Source organism: Salmo trutta, chromosome 2 (genome assembly GCF_901001165.1).
Source record: "Salmo trutta chromosome 2, fSalTru1.1, whole genome shotgun sequence".
NCBI classification, from domain to species: domain Eukaryota; kingdom Metazoa; phylum Chordata; class Actinopteri; order Salmoniformes; family Salmonidae; genus Salmo; species Salmo trutta.
Genome location: NC_042958.1, coordinates 44,322,603 through 44,349,854, shown reverse-complemented (window position 1 = coordinate 44,349,854; position 27,252 = coordinate 44,322,603). Strand labels below are relative to the sequence as shown.

At 41.7% G+C, this 27,252-nt stretch overlaps 1 protein-coding gene and 1 long non-coding RNA gene across 2 annotated transcripts in view; both read left to right on the top strand.

The window, feature by feature from the left end:
• The window catches only part of LOC115155631 (calpain-2 catalytic subunit), a 39,802-nt gene extending 16,293 nt beyond the window's left edge, over positions 1 to 23,509 (top strand). Inside the window, exons 6-23 of the mRNA XM_029702440.1 lie at positions 1,412 to 1,580; positions 1,663 to 1,746; positions 2,702 to 2,787; positions 3,341 to 3,415; positions 8,565 to 8,725; positions 9,565 to 9,734; positions 10,441 to 10,452; positions 10,724 to 10,816; positions 11,113 to 11,231; positions 15,347 to 15,383; positions 15,526 to 15,591; positions 17,628 to 17,685; positions 17,789 to 17,853; positions 18,811 to 18,879; positions 19,136 to 19,214; positions 20,333 to 20,449; positions 21,912 to 21,970; positions 23,111 to 23,509. Coding sequence (XP_029558300.1) covers positions 1,412 to 1,580; positions 1,663 to 1,746; positions 2,702 to 2,787; positions 3,341 to 3,415; positions 8,565 to 8,725; positions 9,565 to 9,734; positions 10,441 to 10,452; positions 10,724 to 10,816; positions 11,113 to 11,231; positions 15,347 to 15,383; positions 15,526 to 15,591; positions 17,628 to 17,685; positions 17,789 to 17,853; positions 18,811 to 18,879; positions 19,136 to 19,214; positions 20,333 to 20,449; positions 21,912 to 21,970; positions 23,111 to 23,134 — 1,543 coding nt within the window. The 3' untranslated portion in view covers positions 23,135 to 23,509. The remainder of the gene's footprint in view (positions 1 to 1,411; positions 1,581 to 1,662; positions 1,747 to 2,701; positions 2,788 to 3,340; positions 3,416 to 8,564; positions 8,726 to 9,564; positions 9,735 to 10,440; positions 10,453 to 10,723; positions 10,817 to 11,112; positions 11,232 to 15,346; positions 15,384 to 15,525; positions 15,592 to 17,627; positions 17,686 to 17,788; positions 17,854 to 18,810; positions 18,880 to 19,135; positions 19,215 to 20,332; positions 20,450 to 21,911; positions 21,971 to 23,110) is intronic.
• On the top strand, positions 2,326 to 2,641 carry LOC115155637 (uncharacterized). Its single transcript, XR_003868107.1, has 2 exons — positions 2,326 to 2,446; positions 2,549 to 2,641. It is a non-coding gene; the product is annotated as an uncharacterized LOC115155637 (long non-coding RNA).
• Positions 23,510 to 27,252: the final 3,743 nt, after the last annotated feature.

The following is a 27,252-nucleotide window of genomic DNA, read 5'->3' as shown; positions in this document are numbered from 1 at the left end:
AAATCTCTGAAGCTGGAGACTCATATCTCCCTCACTAGCTTTAAGCACCAGCTCACAGATCACTGCACCTGTACATAGCCCATCTGTAAACAGCCCATCTATCTACCTACCTCATCCCCATACTGTATTTATTTATTTATCATGCTCCTTTGCACCCCATTATCTCTACTTGCACATTCATTTTCTGCACATCTACCATTCCAGTGTTGAATTGCTATATTGTAATTACTTTGCCACCATGGCCTATTTATTGCCTTAACTTACCTCATTTGCACTCACTGTATATAGTATTTTTGTTTTCTTTTGTTCTACTATATTATTGACTGTATGTTTTGTTTATTCCATGTGTAACTATGTGTTGTTGTATGTGTCGAATTGCTATGCTTATCTTGGCCAGGTTACAGTTGCAAATGAGAACTTGTTCTCAACTAGCCTACCTGGTTAAATAAAGGTGAAATAAAGAATGTAAAAAAATGTCATAGATACATGACATAGATCTCAGTGAGGTCCAAAAAGTATTTTGACAATGACCCATTGTTTGTTGTTTTGGCTCTGTACTCCAGCTTTTTGGAATTGAACTTATACACTGACTAAGAGGTTAAAGTGCAGACTGTCAGCTTTATTTTAGGATATTTTCATCCATATCGGGTGTACCGTTTAGAAATTAAAGCTCTTTTGATATTTGCGTCTCATCATTATTCACAATTCATTCAGGACTATCCGTAATCATGGTAGAATCCACATTAATGTAGAGGTGTTTAGAAACATATTCTATTCTTATTTACGATAAAAGTGACTCCAAAATGACACAATACATTATTTACCATTAATATCTATTTGGCACAAAATAGTCTGAAACACAACCAAACAAACAGCAAATGCCTCCAACAACTTTTGTAGAGTCACAAGCTTGATGTAATCATTGGATGCTAGGAATATGGGACCAGATACTAAACATTTTACTACTTTAATACGCGTAAGTACAAAATACCCTCAAATTAAAGCTGACAGTCTGCACTTTAACCTCATAGTATTATATCATTTCCAATCCAAAATGCTGGAGCGCAGAGCCAAAACAACAACAAACTTGTCACTGTCCCAATACTTGTTGGACATCACTGTATGTCACTGAATATATTGCATGCCATTTCTTTCTAATGGTCTGCCTGTCTATCTGCCTATCTGCCTATCTGCCTATCTGCCTGTCTGCCTGTCTGCCTGTCTGTCTGTCTGTCTGTCTGTCTGTCTGTCTGTCTGTCTGTCTGTCTGTCTGTCTGTCTGTCTGTCTGTCTGTCTGTCTGTCTGTCTGTCTGTCTGTCTGTCTGTCTGTCTGTCTGTCTGTCTGTCTGTCTGTCTCTTTCTGTCCCTCTTTCTGTTTTTCTCTCTCTCGCTGTCTATCTCTCTCTCTCAGGGTGAATGGATGCTATGAGTCTCTGTCAGGTGGCTCCACCATTGAAGGTTTTGAGGACTTCACAGGAGGGATAGCAGAGATATACCAGTTGGACAAAGCTCCTCCTCACCTCTTCAAGATCATGGAGAAGGCTCTGGGGCTGGGCTCTCTACTGGGCTGTTCCATTGATGTAGGTTGAATTTAGATATTTACATTGGTTGATTGTTTGATTGATTGATTTAGATACGAACATCACAATTGTTTATTTTCAGATCACCAATTCCTATGAGACAGAGGCAGTGACAGCTCTTAAACTGGTGAAAGGACATGCATACTCTGTCACTGGTGCTGAAGAGGTAAAGTACCTACATATCATAGTGTCCACACTGTACTAGCACCATTTACCCCAGGTTCATCTGTCTTTCTGATGGGCACTAACCTCAGGTTCTTAAGTCTTTCTGATGGGTTCTAACCCCAGGTTCACCTGTCTTTCTGATGGGCGCTAACCCCAGGTTCATCTGTCTTTCTGATGGGCACTAACCCCAGGTTCATCTGTCTTTCTGATGGGTACTAACCCCAGGTTCATCTGTCATTCTGATGGGCGCTAACCCCAGGTTCATCTGTCATTCTGATGGGCGCTAACCCCAGGTTCATCTGTCTTTCTGATGGGCACTAACCCCAGGTTCATCTGTCTTTCTGATGGGTACTAACCCCAGGTTCATCTGTCATTCTGATGGGCACTAACCCCAGGTTCATCTGTCTTTCTGATGGGTACTAACCCCAGGTTCATCTGTCTTTCTGATGGGCGCTAACCCCAGGTTCATCTGTCTTTCTGATGGGTACTAACCCCAGGTTCATCTGTCTTTCTGATGGGTACTAACCCCAGGTTCATCTGTCTTTCTGATGGGTACTAACCTCAGGTTCTTATGTCTTTCTGATGGGTACTAACCCCAGGTTCTTATGTCTTTCTGATGGGTACTAACCCCAGGTTCTTATGTCTTTCTGATCGGCACTAACCCCAGGTTCACCTGTCTTTCTGATGGGCACTAACCTCAGGTTCATCTGTCATTCTGATGGCCTCTAAACCCAGGTTCTTATGTCTTTCTGATCGGCACTAACCCCAGGTTCACCTGTCTTTCTGATGGGCACTAACCTCAGGTTCATCTGTCTTTCTGATGGGCACTTCTACCTTTTCTGTCTTCCCTTGACTGTCCTACCCTTTCAATAAAACCACAAAATATGGGAGAAAAACACAGTACTGAGAGTGTTAAATAAGACCACAGGCGTAAGTGAGTCCTGTCATCAATCCAGGTCCATCTCCATGGAGACCCGGTCCAGCTGATTCGCATCAGGAACCCCTGGGGACAGGTGGAGTGGACTGGGCCCTGGAGTGATGGGTGAGGGAATGATGATGACTTCCAAACAGCACTCTGAAATAGACTACCGACAAACTCTACAGCCTGGTCGTAGATCTGTTTGTGCTGTCTTGTCAACTTCTATGCTCATTGTCACCAAAGGAGTTGTCAAGACAGCACAAACAGGTCTGGGACCAGGCTATGATATGCCCACTGTGTCCACATGGAAGACCTACACCAAATAATATTGAGAGTGGAAAACTGCCCTACCAAGCAAAAAGGCAGTAACTGCTAAATTGGTCCAAAATGAGTTAATGTCATTTTTTTGCTACATTAAATACATGCTTAATCATGTGGACAAGTATCCTGCCTCTATTGTATTGTGTTTGGAGAACATGGAGGTTATGTTAGCAGTAACTGCATAAATTTACTGTGAAACCAAAGTAAATAAAATACATTTTTCTCAGTTCCACGCTATGAGCAGCTCCTGCCTTTTTGCTTGGTAGGGTAGAATAGCTCTCTGCATACTGCATAGACTATGATCACCTGTACAAAAAAAAACTATTTACACTGACTGGTGTATCCCTTTTATCAGTTCCAGTGAATGGAAATATGTCTGTCCCGACGAGAAACTGAAGCTGGATCATGTTGCTGAGGATGGGGAGTTCTGGTAAGTCGGTCACTGCCCTTTGGGGATGTCACTGTGTCATTAAGAGTTTTCCTTCTCATAAGTGATGATACATTTATGAAGCTTAATAACAGGTTAAAAAAGACGTTTGGCATGAAGGCGTTATGAGTTGGGGGTTTCAAAAAAGTCTTAGCAGATATTTATTTATTTTTTATCTGTGACCCCCTGGTCTGTCTTTGTGCCAATATATTTATTTAATTTGTATACAAGGGTCTGACACCCTGTTCTACCTACGGCCAACTTATGGGCAAGTTGCACAATAGCATTATGTATTCAGTACATATCATTAAGTCCAGTTGATGTCTACAGATGTATAATAGAGCATTTGTTCTGTTCTGTTCTATTAACTCTCCTGTGTTCCCTCCCAGTTATGTTCTATGAACTCTTCTATGTTCCCTCCCAGTTCTGTTCTGTAATTTTAATTCTTCTGTGTTCCCTCCCAGATCTGTTCTGTAATTTTAATTCTTCTGTGTGGGGTTCCCTCCAAGTCCTGTCAATTTTACTGAGATATTTGAAGAAAAATAATTAGCAGGATCCCTTCAGAATTGTTCTCATCTATTTGTATCTCTCTGGCAGACAAACACGCACCCTTTAAAAGACTTTGAGTAAAAAAGAGAACAAATCCTTGGTTCTCTGTAGAACTTTCAGATCTTTTTATGATGAGAAATCAGGCCTGGGCCAAGAATAGAAATACTTACTCTTTAGCTGATTGACATCTTTTCAGGCAATTGAGAAGTACATGTTCATCCTCAATCAACAAAACAAAATCTAGCTACTTTCTATGTTCTATCTCAGACTCTGCTGGGGATCCGTCTAAATTTTGTGCAACATTTAATGCACTGAAGCATAGAAAGTCCTCTCCTTCCCTGCATAAGAAAGTTGTGTCAGACTCTGGCATGATTACTGAGAAATGTAAGATAAGTGATGCTCTTGATCAGTGTTTGATCTCGGAAGGCTTTTTATTTAAATGAAATGGTGGTTTAATAAATTGAGTGCATGCCCCTCTCCTAGACTCTTATAGTTGTTTCGATGGAAGTTCAACTTCTAGTAAATCTTTGTTTTCATTTCAACAACTTTCTACTTGTTATGTTCTAAAATAATACACTGAGCCTGATTTACTTGATCCTTTCTTGCTGCAGCTTTCTGCTCCTGTGATTGCAGAATCTTTAACACACATGTTTTACATTACAATGGTTTCTGGAACCATCGTCAGAGTCTGGAAGGCAGCACATACACTCCTCCTTCACAAAGGTGGTGACCCCTGTGACCTAAATAATTGTGTAAATACTAAACTTAGATCCTTTTTTAACTTAAATGTATACTAAGTAGTGCACTACTTTAGACCAGGGTCTATAGGGTAGTAGTGCACTACTTTAGACCAGGGTCTATAAGGTAGTAGTGTACTACTTTAGACCTAAATCTACACCAGTCAGGTTTCAGAGTAGGTCATAGCACCATTTCTGTTACTTCTTTGGTTTTAAATTATGTTTGTAATTGATTGGATAAGAGGAAGCACTGTGGGCCACTTTTTATTGACCTGTCTAAAGCCTTCGACACTGTGGACCACTCAATACTTATTCAGAGGCTTTTATAAATTGGTCAGGCTGTGGGTAGCTGGTGTAAAAAATGATTTAAAGGACAGAACACACTGTGTATTTACTAATGGTGTTCAATTATGTTTTTATGCTTCAATCAACCTTTATTGCCCTGCAGAAAGCATTTGTTGAACTGAAATTGGTACTTAATACAGGTAAAACCAAGTATATGTTATTTTCCAAAATCGCGAAAAAAAATGTATCTGATGATTTATGCATACGTAATTTGGATGGTGCCCTCGTTGATCGTGTCCCCGCTTAACAATATCTGGGTATCAGGATTGATGAAAAGCAATCTTTCAAAAAGCCTGTTAATGAGTTGGATAAGAAATTAAGAATTAAAAATAACAGAAAACAAATCATTCAGTCAACATACGGTTACTGACTATGGGGATATCATCTATATGACGATGGTGATGATATGTCTATATGAATATTGCGATATGTCTCCATGAATGCAGCTTCCACTTTATTGAAGCCATTGAATGCAGTTTATCATAGCGCATTGCGTTTTATTACAGGTGATAGGTTCAGTACAAAACACTGTATTTTGTATCAGAAAGTAGGCTGGCCCTCTTTGAAGTTGCATAGATCGATGCATTGCGCTCTTTTCGTGTATAAAGAGCCTCTTGCATTAACTTCCACCATACCTTACCTCATTGTTAACCTTCAGAGGTATAAGTTACCAGACCAGGACTCAGGGATGGCTAACCCTGGAGATCCCTTCAATCACCACCCAGTTACCAGACCTGGACTCAGGGATGGCAAACCCTGGAGATCCATTCAATCACCACCCAGTTACCAGACCAGGACTCAGGGATGGCAAACCCTGGAGATCCCTTCAATCACCACCCAGTTACCAGACCAGGACTCAGGGATGGCTAACCCTGGAGATCCATTCAATCACCACCCAGTTACCAGACCAGGACTCAGGGATGGCAAACCCTGGAGATCCCTTCAATCACCACCCGGGTACCAGACCTGGACACAGTGATGGCTAACCCTGGAGATCCCTTCAATCACCACCCAGTTACCAGACCAGGACTCAGGGATGGATAACCCTGGAGATCCCTTCAATCACCACCCAGTTACCAGACCAGGACTCAGGGATGGCTAACCCTGGAGATCCATTCAATCACCACCCAGTTACCAGACCAGGACTCAGGGATGGCTAACCCTGGAGATCCCTTCAATCACCACCCAGTTACCAGACCAGGACTCAGGGATGGCTAACCCTGGAGATCCCTTCAATCACCACCCAGTTACCAGACCAGGACTCAGGGATGGCTAACCCTGGAGATCCCTTCAATCTCCACCCAGTTACCAGACCAGGACTCAGGGATGGCTAACCCTGGAGATCCATTCAATCACCACCCAGTTACCAGACCTGGACTCAGGGATGGCTAACCCTGGAGATCCCTTCAATCACCACCCAGTTACCAGACCAGGACTCAGGGATGGCTAACCCTGGAGATCCATTCAATCACCACCCAGTTACCAGACCAGGACTCAGGGATGGCAAACCCTGGAGATCCCTTCAATCACCACCCAGTTACCAGACCAGGACTCAGGGATGGCAAACCCTGGAGACCCCTTCAATCACCACCCAGTTACCAGACCAGGACTCAGGGATGGCTAACCCTGGAGATCCCTTCAATCACCACCCAGTTACCAGACCAGGACTCAGGGATGGCTAACCCTGGAGATCCCTTCAATCACCACCCAGTTACCAGACCAGGACTCAGGGATGGCTAACCCTGGAGATCCCTTCAATCTCCACCCAGTTACCAGACCAGGACTCAGGGATGGCTAACCCTGGAGATCCATTCAATCACCACCCAGTTACCAGACCTGGACTCAGGGATGGCTAACCCTGGAGATCCATTCAATCACCACCCAGTTACCAGACCAGGACTCAGGGATGGCTAACCCTGGAGATCCCTTCAATCACCACCCAGTTACCAGACCAGGACTCAGGGATGGCTAACCCTGGAGATCCATTCAATCACCACCCAGTTACCAGACCAGGACACAGGGATGGCTAACCCTGGAGATCCATTCAATCACCACCCAGTTACCAGACCAGGACTCAGGGATGGCTAACCCTGGAGATCCATTCAATCACCACCCAGTTACCAGACCAGGACTCAGGGATGGCTAACCCTGGAGATCCCTTCAATCACCACCCAGTTACCAGACCAGGACACAGGGATGGCTAACCCTGGAGATCCATTCAATCACCACCCAGTTACCAGACCAGGACTCAGGGATGGCTAACCCTGGAGATCCATTCAATCACCACCCAGTTACCAGACCAGGACTCAGGGATGGCTAACCCTGGAGATCCATTCAATCACCACCCAGTTAGATGAATCTGCTTTTAGTTGTTTTGCGCATCTCCTGTGGAATGATCTCCAAAACTCCTTGAAGTTGCTGGAGTTAGTATTTGTTTCATATGACAGTGTTTTGCTTTTCATGTATTGTGTAATTTGTGTGTATAGAGATAGGCTAGGTATTGTCTAATTGATGTGTAGAAAGATATGTATAGTGTAATTGATGTGTATATAGACGTGTATAGTGTAATTGATGTGCATATAGATAGGCTATATATAGTGTAATTTATGTGTATATAGATAGGCAGATAGCTATATATAGTGTAATTGATGTGTATATAGATAGGCTATATATAGTGTAATTGATGCGTATATAGTTATGTTCATGCAGGGCTCCTCTGCAAAAGAGACCTGGGGTCTCAGCTTGACTTCCTGCTTAAATGTACATTTACATTTTAGTCATTTAGCAGACGCTTCTATCCAGAGAGACTTACAGAAGTGAGGGAATACATTTTCTGCACTGGTCTCCTGTGGGAATTGAACCCACAACCCTGGTGTTGCAAGTGCCACGCTCTACCAACTGAGCCACATAAAACATTTAAACGTTCATGACAACCACAGGTGCTGTTTCAGAGGAATAGTACTACTGACGTAGGATCTTAATTTGAGCCAGCCTACTAACAGCAGGAAAATAATCCTACGGCAACAGGAAATGTGAATTATAATAACGATGGTGTAGGGCTTGATATATTTTTTGTTAGGGCAAATCAACTCTGACATTTTAAAGCGGAAATTACAAACTCTAGAAGACTTTTTAAACCTAGAAAATACTACACGTTTGCATTTCCTGCCTGATCAACAGGATGATCAAATTAAGATACGGCATCTGTAGAAAAACAAAAGGAAAAATTATAACCACAAATGGTTGCTAAGTGGCATTAAAATCAGGCACTTGTGTGGGTTTGAAAGTTAAAAAGCCTCTATTGTGTGAACTAAGTCATTATTGAAATACACCAACGCGTATCGGCTTACGCCTTGCTGAAGTGTTTCCACTAGAATCTCCAGGATGTTCCACTCAGACATTGTGAGGCAGTTCTTAGCTTGGCATCCCCAATTATTTCACTGTTGTTTTGAAGGGAAACCATGGTCGGTACAGTGTTAAGTCTAGTTCATCCAGGCTATGCTCTGTCTCTCTGTCTCCAGGATGTCCTATTCAGACTTTACGCGTCAGTTCTCCAAGCTGGAGATCTGTAACCTGACTCCGGACACACTGACCAGTGATGAGGTGGGCCGCTGGAACCACTACCAGTACAAAGGCATGTGGAGGACAGGGTCTACCGCTGGAGGCTGCAGGAACCATCCAGGTACATCCAACAAGTCCGAATAGTTTAAAGGAGAAGTTGTTGACCGTCTGTAGATGTACAGTACAGTAAAAGCCATGTTATAAAAGCATCTGGAGACTTTTGTTTTGCGATTTCTCTTGACTTGACTTCCCCATGCTCGTTCTGCATTATGGGGGCTCGAAATAAACATGAACAAAATCTCCAAAAACACCCAAATATACTGGAACAAAAATATAAACGCAGCATGCAACAATTTAATCGATTTAACTGAGTTACATTTCATATAAGGAAATCAGTCGTTTAAAATTAGTTCATTAGGCCCTAATCTATGGATGACATGACTGGGAGTACAGATACAAATCTGTTGGTCACAGATACCTAGAAACTAGTCAGTATCTGGTGAACCACCATTTTGCCTCATGCAGCGTGATACATCTCCTTTGCATAGAGTTGCTCATGCTGTTGATTGTCACCTGTGGAATGTTCTCCCACTCTTCTTCAATGGCGGTGTGAAGTTGCTGGATATTGGCGGGAGAATAGCACAGCTGGCCCGGGGAAACCGGTTGAATCATACAAAATTACTGATTTCCTTATACAATCTGTAACTCATTAAAATCTATTAAATTGTTGCATTCTGCGTTTATATTTTTGTTCCAGTATATTTGAGTGTTTTTGGAGATTTTTTTCATGTTTATTTCAAGAACCATACTACAGAAGAAGTATGAAAGAGTCTTTCACTGGTTGGGTTAAATTTCGATGTATCATAGATGCCATTTCCTCTCGTTTTGCCCTTGAGCAAGACACTTAACCCCTAAACTGCTTCAGGGGCACTGATTTCCCTCTGTGTGGTTTCCTTCCAGCCACGTTCTGCTCCAACCCCCAGTTTCTGGTGTGTCTGGAGGATGTAGACGATGACCCTCTGGATGGTGAGGATGGCTGCACTTTCCTGGTGGGCCTGATGCAGAAAGATGGACGGCGCAACCGCCAGATGGGAGAAGACCTCAGTGCCATCGGGTTCGCCATCTATGCGGTATGTATTACACCAATATTTATTAATTAGGCCCCTTGCTCCAAATGAAGCATAGATCATCAATCAACTATTCTGCTCCATCATACTCTGTTCTGTTAATATCAAATAAAATCCAATCAAATCAAATTGTATTTGTCACATGCGCCCGAATACAACAGGTGTAGACCTTACAGTAGGGTGGCAGGTAGCCTAGTGGTTAGAGTGTTGGACTAGTAACCGAAAGGTTGCAAGATCAAATCCCTGAGCTGACAAGGTAAAAATCTGTCGTTCTGCCCCTGAACAAGGCAGTTAACCCACTGTTCCTAGGCTGCCATTGAAAATAAGAATTTGTTCGTAACTGACTTGCCTAGTAAAATAAAAAATGTGAAATGCAAGACCTTAACCAACAATGCAGTTTTAAGAAAAATAAGTGTAAAGTAAAAAATGGAAAATAAAAGTAACAAGTAATTTAAAGAGCAGCAGTAAAATAACAGTAGCGAGACTATATACGGGGGTACCGGTATGGAGGCTATATACAGGGGGTACCGGTACAGAGTCAATGTGGAGGCTATATACAGGAGGTACCAGTACAGAGTCAATGTGCGGGGACACAAATTAGTCGAGGTAATTGAGGTAATATGTACATGTGGGTAATATAATGTCAATATAATTCAACAGGATTCATCTATGATGATTTACGACTCTTGTTCCTGCTTTTCTCTTACAGGTTCCTAATGAGGTTTGTGTTCATCAATCAATTCAAGCAAATAGATGAATCCAATTCAGTCTGTAATGAGGCTGCCTGCTCTGTGCATTATACAATATCCTACAATATCTTATTTCTGTATCACTCATGGTTGGTAAACCATGGTTGATTTCTCTGTCTATCTCTTTATCTGAATTGCCTATCAGTTTTCTATTGATATATTTTCACATCAATTGCCCCCATGATGAATGTTTGTCTGAGGACACAGGTAGCGATCTCTCTCCCCTTCCCTCCACTTCCTCAGTATAAGGGTCAATCTAACATCCACCTGGGACCAGACGTGCTGCTGAGACAGAAACACGTGGCCATGAGCAGCACCTTCATTAACACCAGAGAGGTAGGTCGGTTGCTTGTAAAGTGGGTTACAATTTTAATTACACCTTCAAGAAAAAATGCTTGCTTCCGAAACACGTCAACAATAAATATCATAGAACGGAACTAGGCTGTTATCCTGAAACCTTACTTCATCATTGAAGGGAACTAGGATGTTATCCTAAAACCTTAATTCATCATTGAAGGGAACTAGGATGTTATCCTAAAACCTTACTTCCTCATTGAAGGGAACTAGGATGTTATCCTAAAACCTTATTCTACAATTGAACTTTAATTCAAGTTTGATTTGTTTTTCTGTAGGTGTGTGACCGTTTCTGCCTTCCCCCCGGGGAGTATGTTATCATCCCCTCTACCTTCCAGCCTCACAAGAACGGCAGCTTCATCCTCAGAGTGTTCTCGGAGAAACATGTTGCCACCAGGTATGTCCGTTCACCTCTAACCACACACTATGGTCCTGTCTAGAAACAACTCTGAGTCCTTAACCTCCTAGACACTATGGTCCTGTCTAGAAACAACTCTTAGTCCCTAACCTCCCAGACACTATGGTCCTGTCTAGAAACAACTCTTTGTCCTTAACCCCTACACACGATGGTCCTGTCTAGAAACAACTCCTAGTCCTTAACCGCTACACACGATGGTCCTGTCTAGAAACAACTCTTAGTCCTTAATACGGTACTGTCTAGAAACAACTCTTAGTCCTTAACCTCCTCCACACTGTGGTCCTGTCTGGAAACAACTCTTAGTCCTTAATATGGTCCTGTCTAGAAACAACTCCTAGTCCTTGACCTCCTAGACACTATGGTCCTGTCTAGAAACAACTCTTAGTCCTTAACCTCCTCCACACTATGGTCCTGTCTAGAAAAATATCTTAGTCCTTAATATGGTCCTGTCTAGAAACAACTCATAGTCCTTGACCTCCTAGACACTATGGTCCTGTCTGGAAACAACTCTTAGTCCTTAACCCCTACACACTATGATCCTGTCTAGAAACAACTCCTAGTCCTTCACCTCCTACACACTATGGTCCTGTCTAGAAACAACTCCTAGTCCTTGACCTCCTAGACACTATGGTCCTGTCTAGAAACAACTCTTAGTCCTTAACCCCTACACAGTATGATCCTGTCTATAAACAACTCCTAGTCCCTAACCACCTAGACACTATGGTCCTGTCTAGAAACAAACTCTTAGTCCTTAATATGATCCTGTCTAGAAACAACTCTTAGACCTTAATATGGTCCTGTCTAGAAACAACTATTAGTCCTTAATATAATCCTGTCTAGAAACAACTCTTAGTCCTTAACCTCATATTCACTATGGTCCTGTCTAGAAACAACTCTTAGTCCTTAATATGATCCTGTCTAGAGACAACTCCTAGTCCTTAACCTCCTAGACACTATAATCCTGTCTAGAAACAACTCTTAGTCCTTAATATGATCCTGTCTAGAGACAACTCCTAGTCCTTAACCTCCTAGACACTATGGTCCTGTCTAGAAACAACTCTTAGTCCTTAACCTCCTAGACACTATGATCCTGTCTGGAAACAACTCTTAGTCCTTAATATGATCCTGTCTAGAAACAACTCCTAGTCCTTAGCCTCCTAGACACTATGACCCTGTCTAGAAACAACTCTTAGTCCTTAATATGGTCCTGTCTAGAAACAACTCTTAGTCCTTAATATGATCCTGTCTAGAAACAACTCTTAGTCCTTAACCTCATAGTCACTATGGTCCTGTCTAGAAACAACTCTTAGTCCTTAATATGACCCTGTCAAGAAACAACTCCTAATCCTTAACCTCCTAGACACTATGATCCTGTCTAGAAACAACTCTTAGTCCTTATTATGATCCTGTCTAGAAACAACTCTTAGTCATTAATATGGTCCTGTCTAGAAACAACTCTTAGTCCTTAATATGATCCTGTCTAGAAACAACTCCTAGTCTTTAACCTCCTAGACACTATGATCATGTCTAGAAACAACTCTTAGTCCTTAATATGATCCTGTCTAGAAACAACTCCTAGTCCTTAACCTCCTAGACACTATGGTCCTGTCTAGAAACAACTCTTAGTCCTTAACCTCCTAGACACTATGATCCTGTCTTGAAACAACTCTTAGTCCTTAATATGATCCTGTCTAGAAACAACTCTTAGTCCTTAATATGATCCTGTCTAGAAACAACTCCTAGTCCTTAACCTCCTAGACACAATGGTCCTGTCTAGAAACAACTCTTAGTCCTTAACATCCTAGACACTATGATCCTGTCTGGAAACAACTCTTAGTCCTTAATATGATCCTGTCTAGAAACAACTCCTAGTCTTTAACCTCCTAGACACTATGATCCTGTCTAGAAACAACTCCTAGTCCTTAACCTCCTAGACACCATGGTCCTGTCTAGAAACAACTCTTAGTCCTTAACCTCCTAGACACTATGATCCTGTCTTGAAACAACTCTTAGTCCTTAATATGATCCTGTCTAGAAACAACTCCTAGTCCTTAGCTTCCTAGACACCTTGACCCTGTCTAGAAACAACTCTTAGTCCTTAATATGGTCCAGGTCTAGAAACAACTCTTAGTCCTTAATATGATCCTGTCTAGAAACAACTCCTAGTCTTTAACCTCCTAGACACTACAATCCTGTCTAGAAACAACTCTTAGTCCTTAATATGATCCTGTCTAGAAACAACTCCTAATCCTTAACCTCCTAGACACTATGATCCTGTCTAGAAACAACTCTTAGTCCTTATTATGATCCTGTCTAGAAACAACTCTTAGTCCTTAATATGGTCCTGTCTAGAAACAACTCTTAGTCCTTAATATGATCCTGTCTAGAAACAACTCTTAGTCCTTAATATGATCCTGTCTAGAAACAACTCTTAGTCCCTAACTTCCTAGACACTATGGTCCTGTCTAGAAACAACTCTTAGTCCTTAGCCCCTACACACTATGGTCCTGTCTAGAAACAACTCTTCGTCCTTAACCTCCTAGACACTTTGGCCCTGTCTAGAAACAACTCCTAGTCCTTAATATGATCCTGTCTAGAAACAACTCTTAGTCCTTAACCCCTACACACTATGGTCCTGTCTAGAAACAACTCCTAGTCCTTAACCCCTACACACTATGGACCTGTCTAGAAACAACTCTTAGTCCTTAATTCGGTACTGTCTAGAAACAATTCCTAGTCCTTAACCCCTAACCCCTACACACTATGGTCCTGTCTAGAAACAACTCCTAGTCCTTAACCTCCTAGACACTATGATCAAATCAAATCAGATCACATTTATTTATATAGCCCTTCTTACATCAGCTGATATCTCAAAGTGCTGTACAGAAACCCAGCCTAAAACCCCAAACAGCAAGCAATGCAGGTGTAGAAGCACAGTGGCTAGGAAAAACTCCCTAGAAAGGCCAAAACCTAGGAAGAAACCTAGAGAGGAACCAGGCTATGAGGGGTGGCCAGTCCTCTTCTGGCTGTGCCGGGTGGAGATTATAAGAACACATGGCCTAGATGTTCAAATGTTCATAAATGACCAGCATTGTCAAATAATAATAATCATAGTAGTTGTTGAGGGTGCAACAAGTCAGTAACACAAGAGTACGTGTCAGTTGGCATTTTCATAGCCGATCTTTGAGAGTATCTCTACCGCCCCTGCTGTCTCTAGAGAGTTAAAAACAGCAGGTCTGGGACAGGTAGCACGTCCGGTGAATAGGTCAGGGTTCCAGCAGGTCGGGGACAACAGGTCTGGGACAGATAGCATGTCCGGTGAACAGGTCAGGGTTCCATAGCTGCAGGCAGAACAGTTGGAACTGGAGCAGCAGCACGGCCAGGTGAACTGGGGACAACAAGGAGTCATCAAGCCAGGTAGTCCTGAGGCATGGTCCTAGGGCTCAGGTCCCCCGAGAGAGAGAAAGAAAGAAAGAAAGAGAAAGAGAGAATTAGAGAGAGCATATTTAAATTCACACAGGACACCGGAAAAGACAAGAGAAATACTCCAGATGTGATCTTGTCTAGAAACAGCTCCTAGGCCTTAACCCCTACACACTTCTGAAAGGATGAGGTAACCAATATGGCTAAATGTTCACCTACGGAAGGCCAATGAAATGCCTAGGGAAAGGAAGTAGCTAGGAGTTGGCAATGAGTACCTAGGGGAAGGGGCTAAGGGGTTGTTCCATGAGGTGCCTAGGGGAATGGGATAAGGGGTTATTTAATGAAGTGCCTAGGAGGAGGGGTTAAGGGGAAGGGGCTACAGCTGATACCCCCACCTAGTGGATACAGAGTGTAACTAAAACGATCTGTTTCTCTACTAGCTGATACCCCCACCTAGTGGATACAGAGTGTAACTAAAACGATCTGTTTCTCTACTAGCTGATACCCCCACCTAGTGGATACAGAGTGTAACTAAAACGATCTGTTTCTTTACTAGCTGATACCCCCACCTAGTGGATACAGAGTGTAACTAAAACGATCTGTTTCTTTACTAGCTGATACCGCCACCTAGTGGATAAAGTGTGTAACTAAAACTAAATGTGTCATTCCAGTGAAATGGGATCGGTTGCTGCTAAAGTGGTGAAGGAGGTAAGCTGGTGACCTACTCCTTAGTTGTTCCCTTATTTATTCCAAAGTCTATTGTTAATCTATTCAGAACGACTGTTTTCCTGCCTGTCTTTTTGAGATAATATATGCAAAATATGTTCATTGATCAACATCTATTCTCCAGATTAAAGTGGCAGAGAAAGATGTGGATCCCAATTTCAAGCAAATGTTCAAGCAGATCGCCGGCAATGTAAGTTCCCTCTGGTTTTACATACAATAATGACCTGAGCTGACCACTTTACATACAATAATGAACTGAGTTGAATGCTTTACATACAATAATGACCTGAGCTAACTGCTTTACATACAATAATGACCTGAGCTGACTGCTTTACATACAATAATGACCTGAGCTGACTGCTTTACATACAATAATGACCTGAGCTGACTGCTTTACATACAATAATGACCTGAGCTGACTGCTTTACATACAATAATGACCTGAGCTGACTGCTTTACATACAATAATGACCTGAGCTGACTGCTTTACATACAATAATGACCTGAGCTGACCGCTTTACATACAATAATGACCTGAGCTGACCACTTTACATACAATAATGACCTGAGCTGACCACTTTACATACAATAATGACCTGAGCTGACTGCTTTACATACAATAATGACCTGAGCTGACCACTTTACATACAATAATGAACTGAGCTGACCACTTTACATACAATAATGACCTGAGCTGACTGCTTTACATACAATAATGACCTGAGCTGACCACTTTACATACAATAATGACCTGAGCTGACCACTTTACATACAATAATGAACTGAGCTGACTGCTTTACATACAATAATGACCTGAGCTGACTGCTTTACATACAATAATGACCTGAGCTGACTGCTTTACATACAATAATGACCTGAGCTGACTGCTTTACATACAATAATGACCTGAGCTGACCACTTTACATACAATAATGACCTGAGCTGACCACTTTACATACAATAATGACCTGAGCTGACTACTTTACATACAATAATGACCTGAGCTGACTGCTTTACATACAATAATGACCTGAGCTGACCACTTTACATACAATAATGACCTGAGCTGACTGCTTTACATACAATAATGACCTGAGCTTACTGCTTTACATACAATAATGACCTGAGCTGACCACTTTACATACAATAATGACCTGAGCTGACCACTTTACATACAATAATGACCTGAGCTGACCACTTTACATACAATAATGACCTGAGCTGACTGCTTTACATACAATAATGACCTGAGCTGACCACTTTACATACAATAATGACCTGAGCTGACTGCTTTACATACAATAATGAACTGAGTTGACTGCTTTACATACAATAATGACCTGAGCTGACTGCTTTACATACAATAATGACCTGAGCTGACTGCTTTACATACAACAATGACCTGAGCTGACTGCTTTACATACAATAATGACCTGAGCTGACCGCTTTACATACAATAATGACCTGAGCTGACCACTTTACATACAATAATGACCTGAGCTGACCACTTTACATACAATAATGACCTGAGCTGACTGCTTTACATACAATAATGAACTGAGCTGACCACTTTACATACAATAATGACCTGAGCTGACTGCTTTACATACAATAATGAACTGAGCTGACCACTTTACATACAATAATGACCTGAGCTGACCACTTTACATACAATAATGACCTGAGCTGACCACTTTACATACAATAATGAACTGAGCTGACCACTTTACATACAATAATGACCTGAGCTGACTGCTTTACATACAATAATGACCTGAGCTGACTGCTTTACATACAATAATGAACTGAGCTGACCACTTTACATACAATAATGACCTGAGCTGACTGCTTTACATACAATAATGAACTGAGTTGACTGCTTTACATACAATAATGAACTGAGTTGACTGCTTTACATACAATAATGACCTGAGCTGACCACTTTACATACAATAATGACCTGAGCTGACTGCTTTACATACAATAATGACCTGAGTTGACTGCTTTACATACAATAATGAACTGAGTTGACTGCTTTACATACAATAATGAACTGAGTTGACTGCTTTACATACAATAATGAACTGAGTTGACTGCTTTACATACAATAATGAACTGAGTTGACTGCTTTACATACAATAATGAACTGAGTTGACTGCTTTACATACAATAAGGAACTGAGTTGACTGATTTGTGTGACATGTTTCTGTTCTATTTCCTGAACAGGACGGAGAGGTGACTGTCTTCCAACTTGTTGAAATTCTGAACAAAGTTTTTGCTAAAAGTAAAGACATTTTAAATAACATTCTAAAATAAATATACAAGTATGTAACGAGCCTTAGAATGAATGTTATTCAACTTAATTATATTATCCTAATTGTTTCCAGGGGCCGATATCAAGACAGAAGGCTTTAGTCTTGAAACTGGACGTCACATTGTCAGTCTTCTAGATGTATCCTTTACAGTTACAAAAACTATTTCCTTTATATCTTGGTTTGACACCTTCACAAATGTCTGTACTGCTCCATGCAGTTTTCTAACCTGGTCCCAGATCGGTTTGTGCTGTTTTGCCAACTCCTATGGTCATTGGCACGCACGCATACGCACGTATACGCATGCACACACACACACACACACACACACACACACACACACACACACACACACACACACACACACACACACACACACACACACACACACACACACACACACACACACACACACACACACACACACACACACAATAACATATGCACTATACATACACATGGATTTAGTAATGTAGATATGTGGTAGTGGTGGAGTAGGGGCCTGAGGGCACACAGTGTGTTGTGAAATCTGTGAATGTATTGTAATTTTTTTTTAATTGTATAAACTGCCTTAATTTTGCTGGACCCCAGGAAGAGTAGCTGCTGCTTTTGCAAATACAAATATAAATACAAAATAAAGTAACCTTTCGAGAGCTCCCGAGTGGCGCAGCGGTCTAATGCACTGCACCTCAGTGCTAGAGGTGTAACTACAGACCCTGGTTTGATTCCAGGCTGTATCACAACTGGCTATGATTGGGAGTCCCATAGGGCGGTGCACAATTGGCCCAGCATTGTTAGGGTTTGGCTGGGGTAGGCTGTCATTGTAAATAATTGCCTAGTTAAATAAAGGTTACATTTTAAAAATGGTCCCGTTTCTGCTGTCTTGCCAACTCCTATGGTATAGACAGCAGAAACAGATCTGGGACCAGACTAAACATTTTCTACATTTTCTACAAGAGGGAGTAAATTGTTCATATGATGCCTGATGTATATTTGAACCAATCAATATATACATGAGTCATACCACACATAGTGACATCTGTTTGAGAACTTCCTGTACCTTTAGGTTACAAACCTTGACATCTGTCTGTCTCCAGAAAAATGGAAATTCCAAGTTGGGACTGGTTGAATTCCACATGCTTTGGATGAAGATCCAGAAATACTTGGTATGAATGCTGAAGGTGTTTTTTTTGTGTGCAGGTCTCACTAGATTATGTATGATTGAGTTTACTAAATCATTCTGTGATGAGTCTACTACCTACCCTTGGGTGAATCCTAATTTCCATTGACATCAGTGCATGACTAAGGGAAAATGTGACTAAATAGAAGTTCATATTTAGGATTTCCCCCCAGTATGTATTAACTGTGTAATATATGTTTCTCTGTTCTGATTCGACATCATGCTGTGGTTGGTATCTTCAGGAAATTTTCAAGAGTTACGACTCAGACCGCTCTGGAACTATGAGTTCACATGAGATGAGAGGTGCTCTGACAGAAGCAGGTAACATAAACGTTTTTGGGGGGGGATCGGTGGCTGCGGGGGTTGTGGGGGGTGTGGGGGCTGTGGGGGTTGTGGGGGTTTTGGGGGTTGTGGGGGCTGCAGGAGCTGTGAGTCCTACACCACTGCCCTCATGTGCAACTGATCATTATTTTCTTAAATCTTTCCAGGAACCCCCTGTAGATAGGTCAGGAACCCCCTGTAGATAGGCCAGGTACCCCCTGTAGATGGGCCAGGAACCCCCTGTAGATAGGCCAGGTACCCCCTCTAGATAGGTCAGGTACCCCCTGTAGACGGGCCAGGGACCCCCTGTAGATAGGTCAGGTACCCCCTGTAGATAGGCCAGGAACCCCCTGTAGATAGGTCAAGTACCCCCTGTAGACAGGCCAGGGACCCCCTGTAGATAGGTCAGGTACCCCCTGTAGAAGGGCCAGGAACCCCCAGTAGATAAGTCAGGTACCCCCTGTAGATAGGTCAGGTACCCCCTGTAGATGGGCCAGGTACCCCTGTAGATGGGCCAGGAATCCCCTGTAGATAGGCCAGGAACCCCCTGTAGATAGGCCAGGTACCCCCTGTAGATAGGTCAGGAACCCCCTGTAGATAGGTCAGGAACCCCCTGTAGATAGGTCAGGTACCCCCTGTAGATGGGCCAGGTACCCCCTGTAGATAGGTCAGGAACCCCCTCTAGATAGGCCAGGAACCCCTGTAGATAGGCCAGGAACCCCTGTAGATAGGTCAGGTACCCCCTGTAGACGGGCCAGGTACCCCCTGTAGATAGGCCAGGAACCCCCTGTAGATAGGCCAGGAACCCCCTGTAGACGGGCCAGGGGCCCCTGTAGATGGGCAAGGTACCCCCCTGTAGATAGGTCAGGTGCCCCCTGTAGACGGGCCAGGAACCCCCTGTAGATAGACCAGGATCGCCCTGTAGATAGACCAGGAACCCCCTGTAGATAGACCAGGAACCCCCTGTAGATGGGCCAGGTACCCCCTGTAGATAGATCAGGATAGGTTGAGAACCACTGCTCTAGATGGTTACTGGGATGGTTACTGTATGTGGAATTTTATGTCCATATTAATATAATCTATTCATTGTATTTCTATGATTGTGCCATTTTCCTCAGGCTTCCACATCAACAGTGCAGTGCTACAGGTCATAGTGAATCGTTATGCCAGCGCCCACTTTGCCATCGACTTTCACTGTTTCGTGGACTGTCTCATCAGAGTTGAAATGCTCTTCAGTAAGTCAATTCAACAATAACGCAACTCTTCCATCAACATTGGGATGAAAATAGAGAATATAAGATTATGAATTTATTATCCCCGTGTGGAAATTTTGGTTGCAAAAGTTTGGCATCCTGGAACATCCTACAAATGTTTGATATTCTGGAACATCATGCAAATGTTTGGTATCCTGGAACATCCTGCAAATGTTTGGCATCCTGGAACATCCTCCAAATGTTTGGCATCCTGGAACATCCTGAAAATGTTTAGCATCCTGGAACATCCTGCAAATGTTTGGCATCCTGGAACATCCTGCAAATGTTTGGCATCCTGGAACATCCTGCAAATGTTTGGCATCCTGGAACATCCTGCAAATGTTTAGCATCCTGGAACATCCTCCAAGAGTTTTGGCATCCTGGAACATCCTACAAATGTTTGGTATCCTGGAACATCCTGCAAAAGTTTGGCATCCTGGAACATCCTCCAAAGGTTTTGGCATCCTGGAACATCCTACAAATGTTTGGCATCCTGGAACATCCTACAAATGTTTCATATCCTGGAACATCCTGCAAATTTTTGGCATCCTGGAACATCCTCCAAATGTTTGGCATCCTGGAACATCCTCCAAATGTTTGATATCCTGGAACATCCTGCAAATTTTTTGGCATCCTGGAACATCCTCCACATTTTTGGCATCCTGGAACATCCTGCAAATGTTTGGTATCCTGGAACATCCTCCAAATGTTTGGCATCCTGGAACATCCTCCAAATGTTTGGCATCCTGGAACATACTCCAAATGGTTGGTATCCTGGAACATCCTGCAAATGTTTGGCATCCTGGAACATCCTGCAAATGTTTGGTATCCTGGAACATCCTGCAAATGTTTGGCATCCTGGAACATCCTGCAAATGTTTAGCATCCTGGAACATCCTCCAATAGTTTTGGCATCCTGGAACATCCTGCAAATGTTTGGTATGCTGGAACATCCTGCAAAGGTTTGGCATCCTGGAACATCCTACAAATGTTTGGCATCCTGGAACATCCTGCAAATGTTTGGCATCCTGGAACATCCTGCAAATGTTTGGCATCCTGGAACATCCTACAAATGTTTGGTATCCTGGAACATCCTACAAATGTTTGGTATCCTGGGACATCCTGCAAATGTTTGGCATCCTGGAACATCCTGCAAATGTTTGGCATCCTGGAACATCCTGCAAATGTTTGGCATCCTGGAACATCCTACAAATGTTTGGCATCCTGGAACATCCTACAAATGTTTGGTATCCTGGGACATCCTGCAAACATTTGGCATTCTGGAACATCCTCCAAACCATATAGATGATATAGATCTTTGAACAGTATGTCTCAGCAACTCAATAATTTGAATTTGACTGATTAGTGAATTGGTTTGGTAATTGATCAATTCATTGAATATTGCATTGGATTAATAACCTCTTTCTGTTTTGAATCCCAACCAGAGATGTTTAAAACTCTGGATACCAACGCCTCTGGGAAGATTGAGCTGGATGTGTCCCAAGTATGTACTTCTGTTTGTCTATTTCATTATGTAGTACTGTGATTTAATTAACTCAATATGTTGGTCACCATTGTTCATAGAATGACGAATTGGCGCGCTAAACTCAAACTTTTACAGTAACAGATAGGATTTGGGTGCTGGGTTCAAAAGGCATATACTGGAAAAAAGGAACAACCTGTACTCACTGCCATATAGTTAAAAGAACAACCTGTACTCACTGCCATATTGTTAAAGGAACAACCTGTACTCACTGCCATATTGTTAAAGGAACAACCTGTACTCACTGCCATATTGTTAAAGGAACAACCTGTACTCACTGCCATATTGTTAAAGGAACAACCTGTACTCACTGCCATATTGTTAAAGGAACAACCTGTACTCACTGCCATATTGTTAAAAGAACAACCTGTACTCACTGCCATATTGTTAAAGGAACAACCTGTACTCACTGCCATATAGTTAAAGGAACATTCTGTACTCACTGCCATATAGTTAAAGGAACATCCTGTACTCACTGCCATATAGTTAAAGGAACAACCTGTACTCACTGCCATATAGTTAAAGGAACATCCTGTACTCACTGCCATATAGTTAAAGGAACAACCTGTACTCACTGCCATATTGTTAAAGGAACAACCTGTACTCACTGCCATATAGTTAAAGGAACATTCTGTACTCACTGCCATATAGTTAAAGGAACAACCTGTACTCACTGCCATATAGTTAAAGGAACAACCTGTACTCACTGCCATATTGTTAAAGGAACAACCTGTACTCACTGCCATATAGTTAAAGGAACATCCTGTACTCACTGCCATATAGTTAAAGGAACAACCTGTACTCACTGCCATATAGTTAAAGGAACATCCTGTACTCACTGCCATATAGTTAAAGGAACAACCTGTACTCACTGCCATATAGTTAAAGGAACAACCTGTACTCACTGCCATATTGTTAAAGGAACAACCTGTAAGGTTTGAATGTCTTCTGAAGAACCAGACGTCAAAGAAGAGACGTGTTTTAGCAACAGTCTTCGTCAGCGTTTTCTCTACTGTTCACCCAGCTTGTGGAGTATGTTGTACAGACAGTGTGTCTGTTTGTTTGTTTGTCTGTCTGACTGGATTTGTTTTCTTTTTCCAGTGGCTGTGCCTGGCAATCAACTAGACTCCCCAACGCCAGGAGGGAATCAACTAGACTCCCCAACGCCAGTAGTGAATCAACTAGACTCCCCAACGCCAGTAGTGAATCAACTAGACTCCCCAACGCCAGTAGTGAATCAACTAGACTCCCCAACGCCAGTAGTGAATCAACTAGACTCTCCCAGTAGTGAATCAACTAGACTCTCCCAGTAGTGACCGTGACAGCTGAATGCTATAAAAGAGATCATGGTTTTGAGATTAAAGATTTTGTTTTATAATTACATTTCAAGTAGTAACATTTCAAGTTCTAGTTTTGCACTATTTGAATATGGTTACTCATAAATACTTGCTCATTCTGTATGGGACTTTAATGAACTATTAAAAAAATGTGATCGCTGTACGAGTGTTTGTTTTTCTATTTAAAAAGGACTGATTATCTGTTCACACACTAGAAAACTGATCATCCACACAAAATAAGGTGCACAATTCTTGGTAACAATTTATAACCATTTATAAGGGCATTTACAAACAGTTAGCTCACCATTTATAAATGATTACTACCACATTTGTAAATGTTCCAAAGGTAGTTATGCAGACATTTATAGAAAATGTTCCATATATTTCCTTAAACATCCTGTGCTTATTATTTTATCATTGATAGGTAATTGTATTTTACCATTGATAGGTCATTGTATTTTACCATTGATAGGTCATTGTATTTTACCATTGATAGGTCATTGTATTTTACCATTGATAGGTCATTGTATTTTACCATTGATAGGTCATTGTATTTTACCATTGATAGGTCATTGTATTTTACCATTGATAGGTCATTGTATTTTACCATTGATAGGTCATTGTATTTCACCATTGATAGGTCATTGTATTTTACCATTGATTGGTCATTGTATTTTACCATTGATAGGTCATTGTATTTCACCATTGATAGGTCATTGTATTTTACCATTGATAGGTCATTGTATTTTACCATTGATAGGTCATTGTATTTCACCATTGATAGGTCATTGTATTTTACCATTGATAGGTCATTGTATTTTACCATTGATAGGTCATTGTATTTTACCATTGATAGGTCATTGTATTTCACCATTGATAGGTCATTGTATTTTACCATTGATAGGTCATTGTATGACCTTAAGAGGCATCAGGCTGAACCTTACATGTACCAATGCTAGCTAGGGGTGGAAACATCTCTTCCCTCAGCCCCTCCCATCTATTCAGGGTTGGAGAGTAACTGATTAGATTTAATTTGATTGCAAAAAAAAAAAAACTGTAGTCAGTTACATTACCAGCAAAAAATATTGTAATCGGATTACAGACACTTTAGAAAAACCGGATGATTACCTATTGGATTATTTTTTAATTCAGAAAGAAACCTTTCTGTTTTCTCAATGACATTCAAATCAGCATAAAAAAAGGTACAAGTTAAAGTTTGTTCTGCCCAGGGGTATCACCAGAGTTTCATAACATTAGGGGCTCAGCCCTGCTCTGTACATTCCTGTCCAAACTGTAGGCCTATATTTACCTACTCATCTGTTCCTTCTCTACCTGTCCTGTAATGTCTCTATATTTACCTGTTCCTTCTCTACCTGTTCTGTATGTTCCTTCTCTACCTGTCCTGTAATGTCTCTATATTTACCTGTTCCTTCTCTACCTGTTCTGTATGTTCCTTCTCTACCTGTCCTGTAATGTCTCTATATTTACCTGTTCCTTCTCTACCTGTCCTGTAATGTCTCTATATTTACCTGTTCCTTCTCTACCTGTCCTGTAATGTCTCTATATTTACCTGTTCCTTCTCTACCTGTCCTGTAATGTCTCTATATTTACCTGTTCCTTCTCTACCTGTCCTGTAATGTCTCTATATTTACCTGTTCCTTCTCTACCTGTCCTGTAATGTCTCTATATTTACCTGTTCCTTCTCTACCTGTCCTGTAATGTCTCTATATTTACCTGTTCCTTCTCTACCTGTCCTGTAATGTCTCTATATTTACCTGTTCCTTCTCTACCTGTCCAGTAATGTCTCTATATTTACCTGTTCCTTCTCTACCTGTCCAGTAATGTCTCTATATTTACCTGTTCCTTCTCTACCTGTCCAGTAATGTCTCTATATTTACCTGTTCCTTCTCTACCTGTCCTGTAATGTCTCTATATTTACCTGTTCCTTCTCTACCTGTCCTGTAATGTCTCTATATTTACCTGTTCCTTCTCTACCTGTCCTGTAATGTCTCTATATTTACCTGTTCCTTCTCTACCTGTCCAGTAATGTCTCTATATTTACCTGTTCCTTCTCTACCTGTCCTGTAATGTATCTATATTTACCTGTTCCTTCTCTACCTGTCCTGTAATGTCTCTATATTTACCTGTTCCTTCTCTACCTGTCCTGTAATGTCTCTATATTTACCTGTTCCTTCTCTACCTGTCCTGTAATGTATCTATATTTACCTGTTCCTTCTCTACCTGTCCAGTAATGTCTCTATATTTACCTGTTCCTTCTCTACCTGTCCTGTAATGTCTCTATATTTACCTGTTCCTTCTCTACCTGTCCTGTAATGTCTCTATATTTACCTGTTCCTTCTCTACCTGTCCTGTAATGTCTCTATATTTACCTGTTCCTTCTCTACCTGTCCTGTAATGTCTCTATATTTACCTGTTCCTTCTCTACCTGTCCTGTAATGTCTCTATATTTACCTGTTCCTTCTCTACCTGTCCTGTAATGTCTCTATATTTACCTGTTCCTTCTCTACCTGTCCTGTAATGTCTCTATATTTACCTGTTCCTTCTCTACCTGTCCTGTAATGTATCTATATTTACCTGTTCCTTCTCTACCTGTCCTGTAATGTCTCTATATTTACCTGTTCCTTCTCTACCTGTCCTGTAATGTCTCTATATTTACCTGTTCCTTCTCTACCTGTCCTGTAATGTATCTATATTTACCTGTTCCTTCTCTACCTGTCCTGTAATGTCTCTATATTTACCTGTTCTTTCTCTACCTGTTCTGTTATGTCTCTATATTTACCTGTTCCTTCTCTACCTGTCCTGTAATGTCTCTATATTTACCTGTTCCTTCTCTACCTGTCCTGTAATGTATCTATATTTACCTGTTCCTTCTCTACCTGTCCTGTAATGTATCTATATTTACCTGTTCCTTCTCTACCTGTCCTGAGGATGAGAAAAACATCACAAACATACCTTTAATGTCTCTCTTGTCTCTTCTCTGAGAAAGACTCAAAGTTAATTGATATTAGATTTGCTTCAGTGCAACATTAATCTCTTGAGGACAGGTTCTGCATAAACAACGAGAATCTGTCAAGGCTCACGTAGAACTATATGATTACGAGCAGCAGTAGTTCCTGGATTTGGGTTTTTGTCATTGATTATTTGGACAAATCAGGATTGGGCGAAGGCGGTGCTTATTGTACTCTGTATTTGTAGTTATTATGGATCCATATTAGCTCCTGCCAAGGCAGCAGCTACTCTTCCTGGGGTTTATTATGGATCCCCATTAGTTCCTGCCAAGGCAGCAGCTACTCTTCCTGGGGTTTATTATGGATCCCTATTAGTTCCTGCCAAGGCAGCAGCTACTCTTCCTGGGGTTTATTATGGATCCCCATTAGTTCCTGCCAAGGCAGCAGCTACTCTTCCTGGGGTTTATTATGGATCCCCATTAGTTCCTGCCAAGGCAGCAGCTACTCTTCCTGGGGTTTATTATGGATCCCTATTAGTTCCTGCCAAGGCAGCAGCTACTCTTCCTGGGGTTTATTATGGATCCCCATTAGTTCCTGCCAAGGCAGCAGCTACTCTTCCTGGGGTTTATTATGGATCCCCATTAGTTCCTGCCAAGGCAGAAGCTACTCTTCCTGGAGTTTATTATGGATCCCCATTAGTTCCTGCCTAGTTAGTAGCTACTCTTCCTGGGGTTTATTATGGATCCCCATTAGTTCCTGCCAAGGCAGCATCGACTCTTCCTGGGGTTTATTATGGATCCCCATTAGTTCCTTCCAAGGCAGCAGCTACTCTTCCTGGAGTTTATTATGTATCCCCATTAGTTCCTGCCAAGGCAGCAGCTACTCTTCCTGGGGTTTATTATGGATCACCATTAGTTCATGCCAAGGCAGCGGCTAC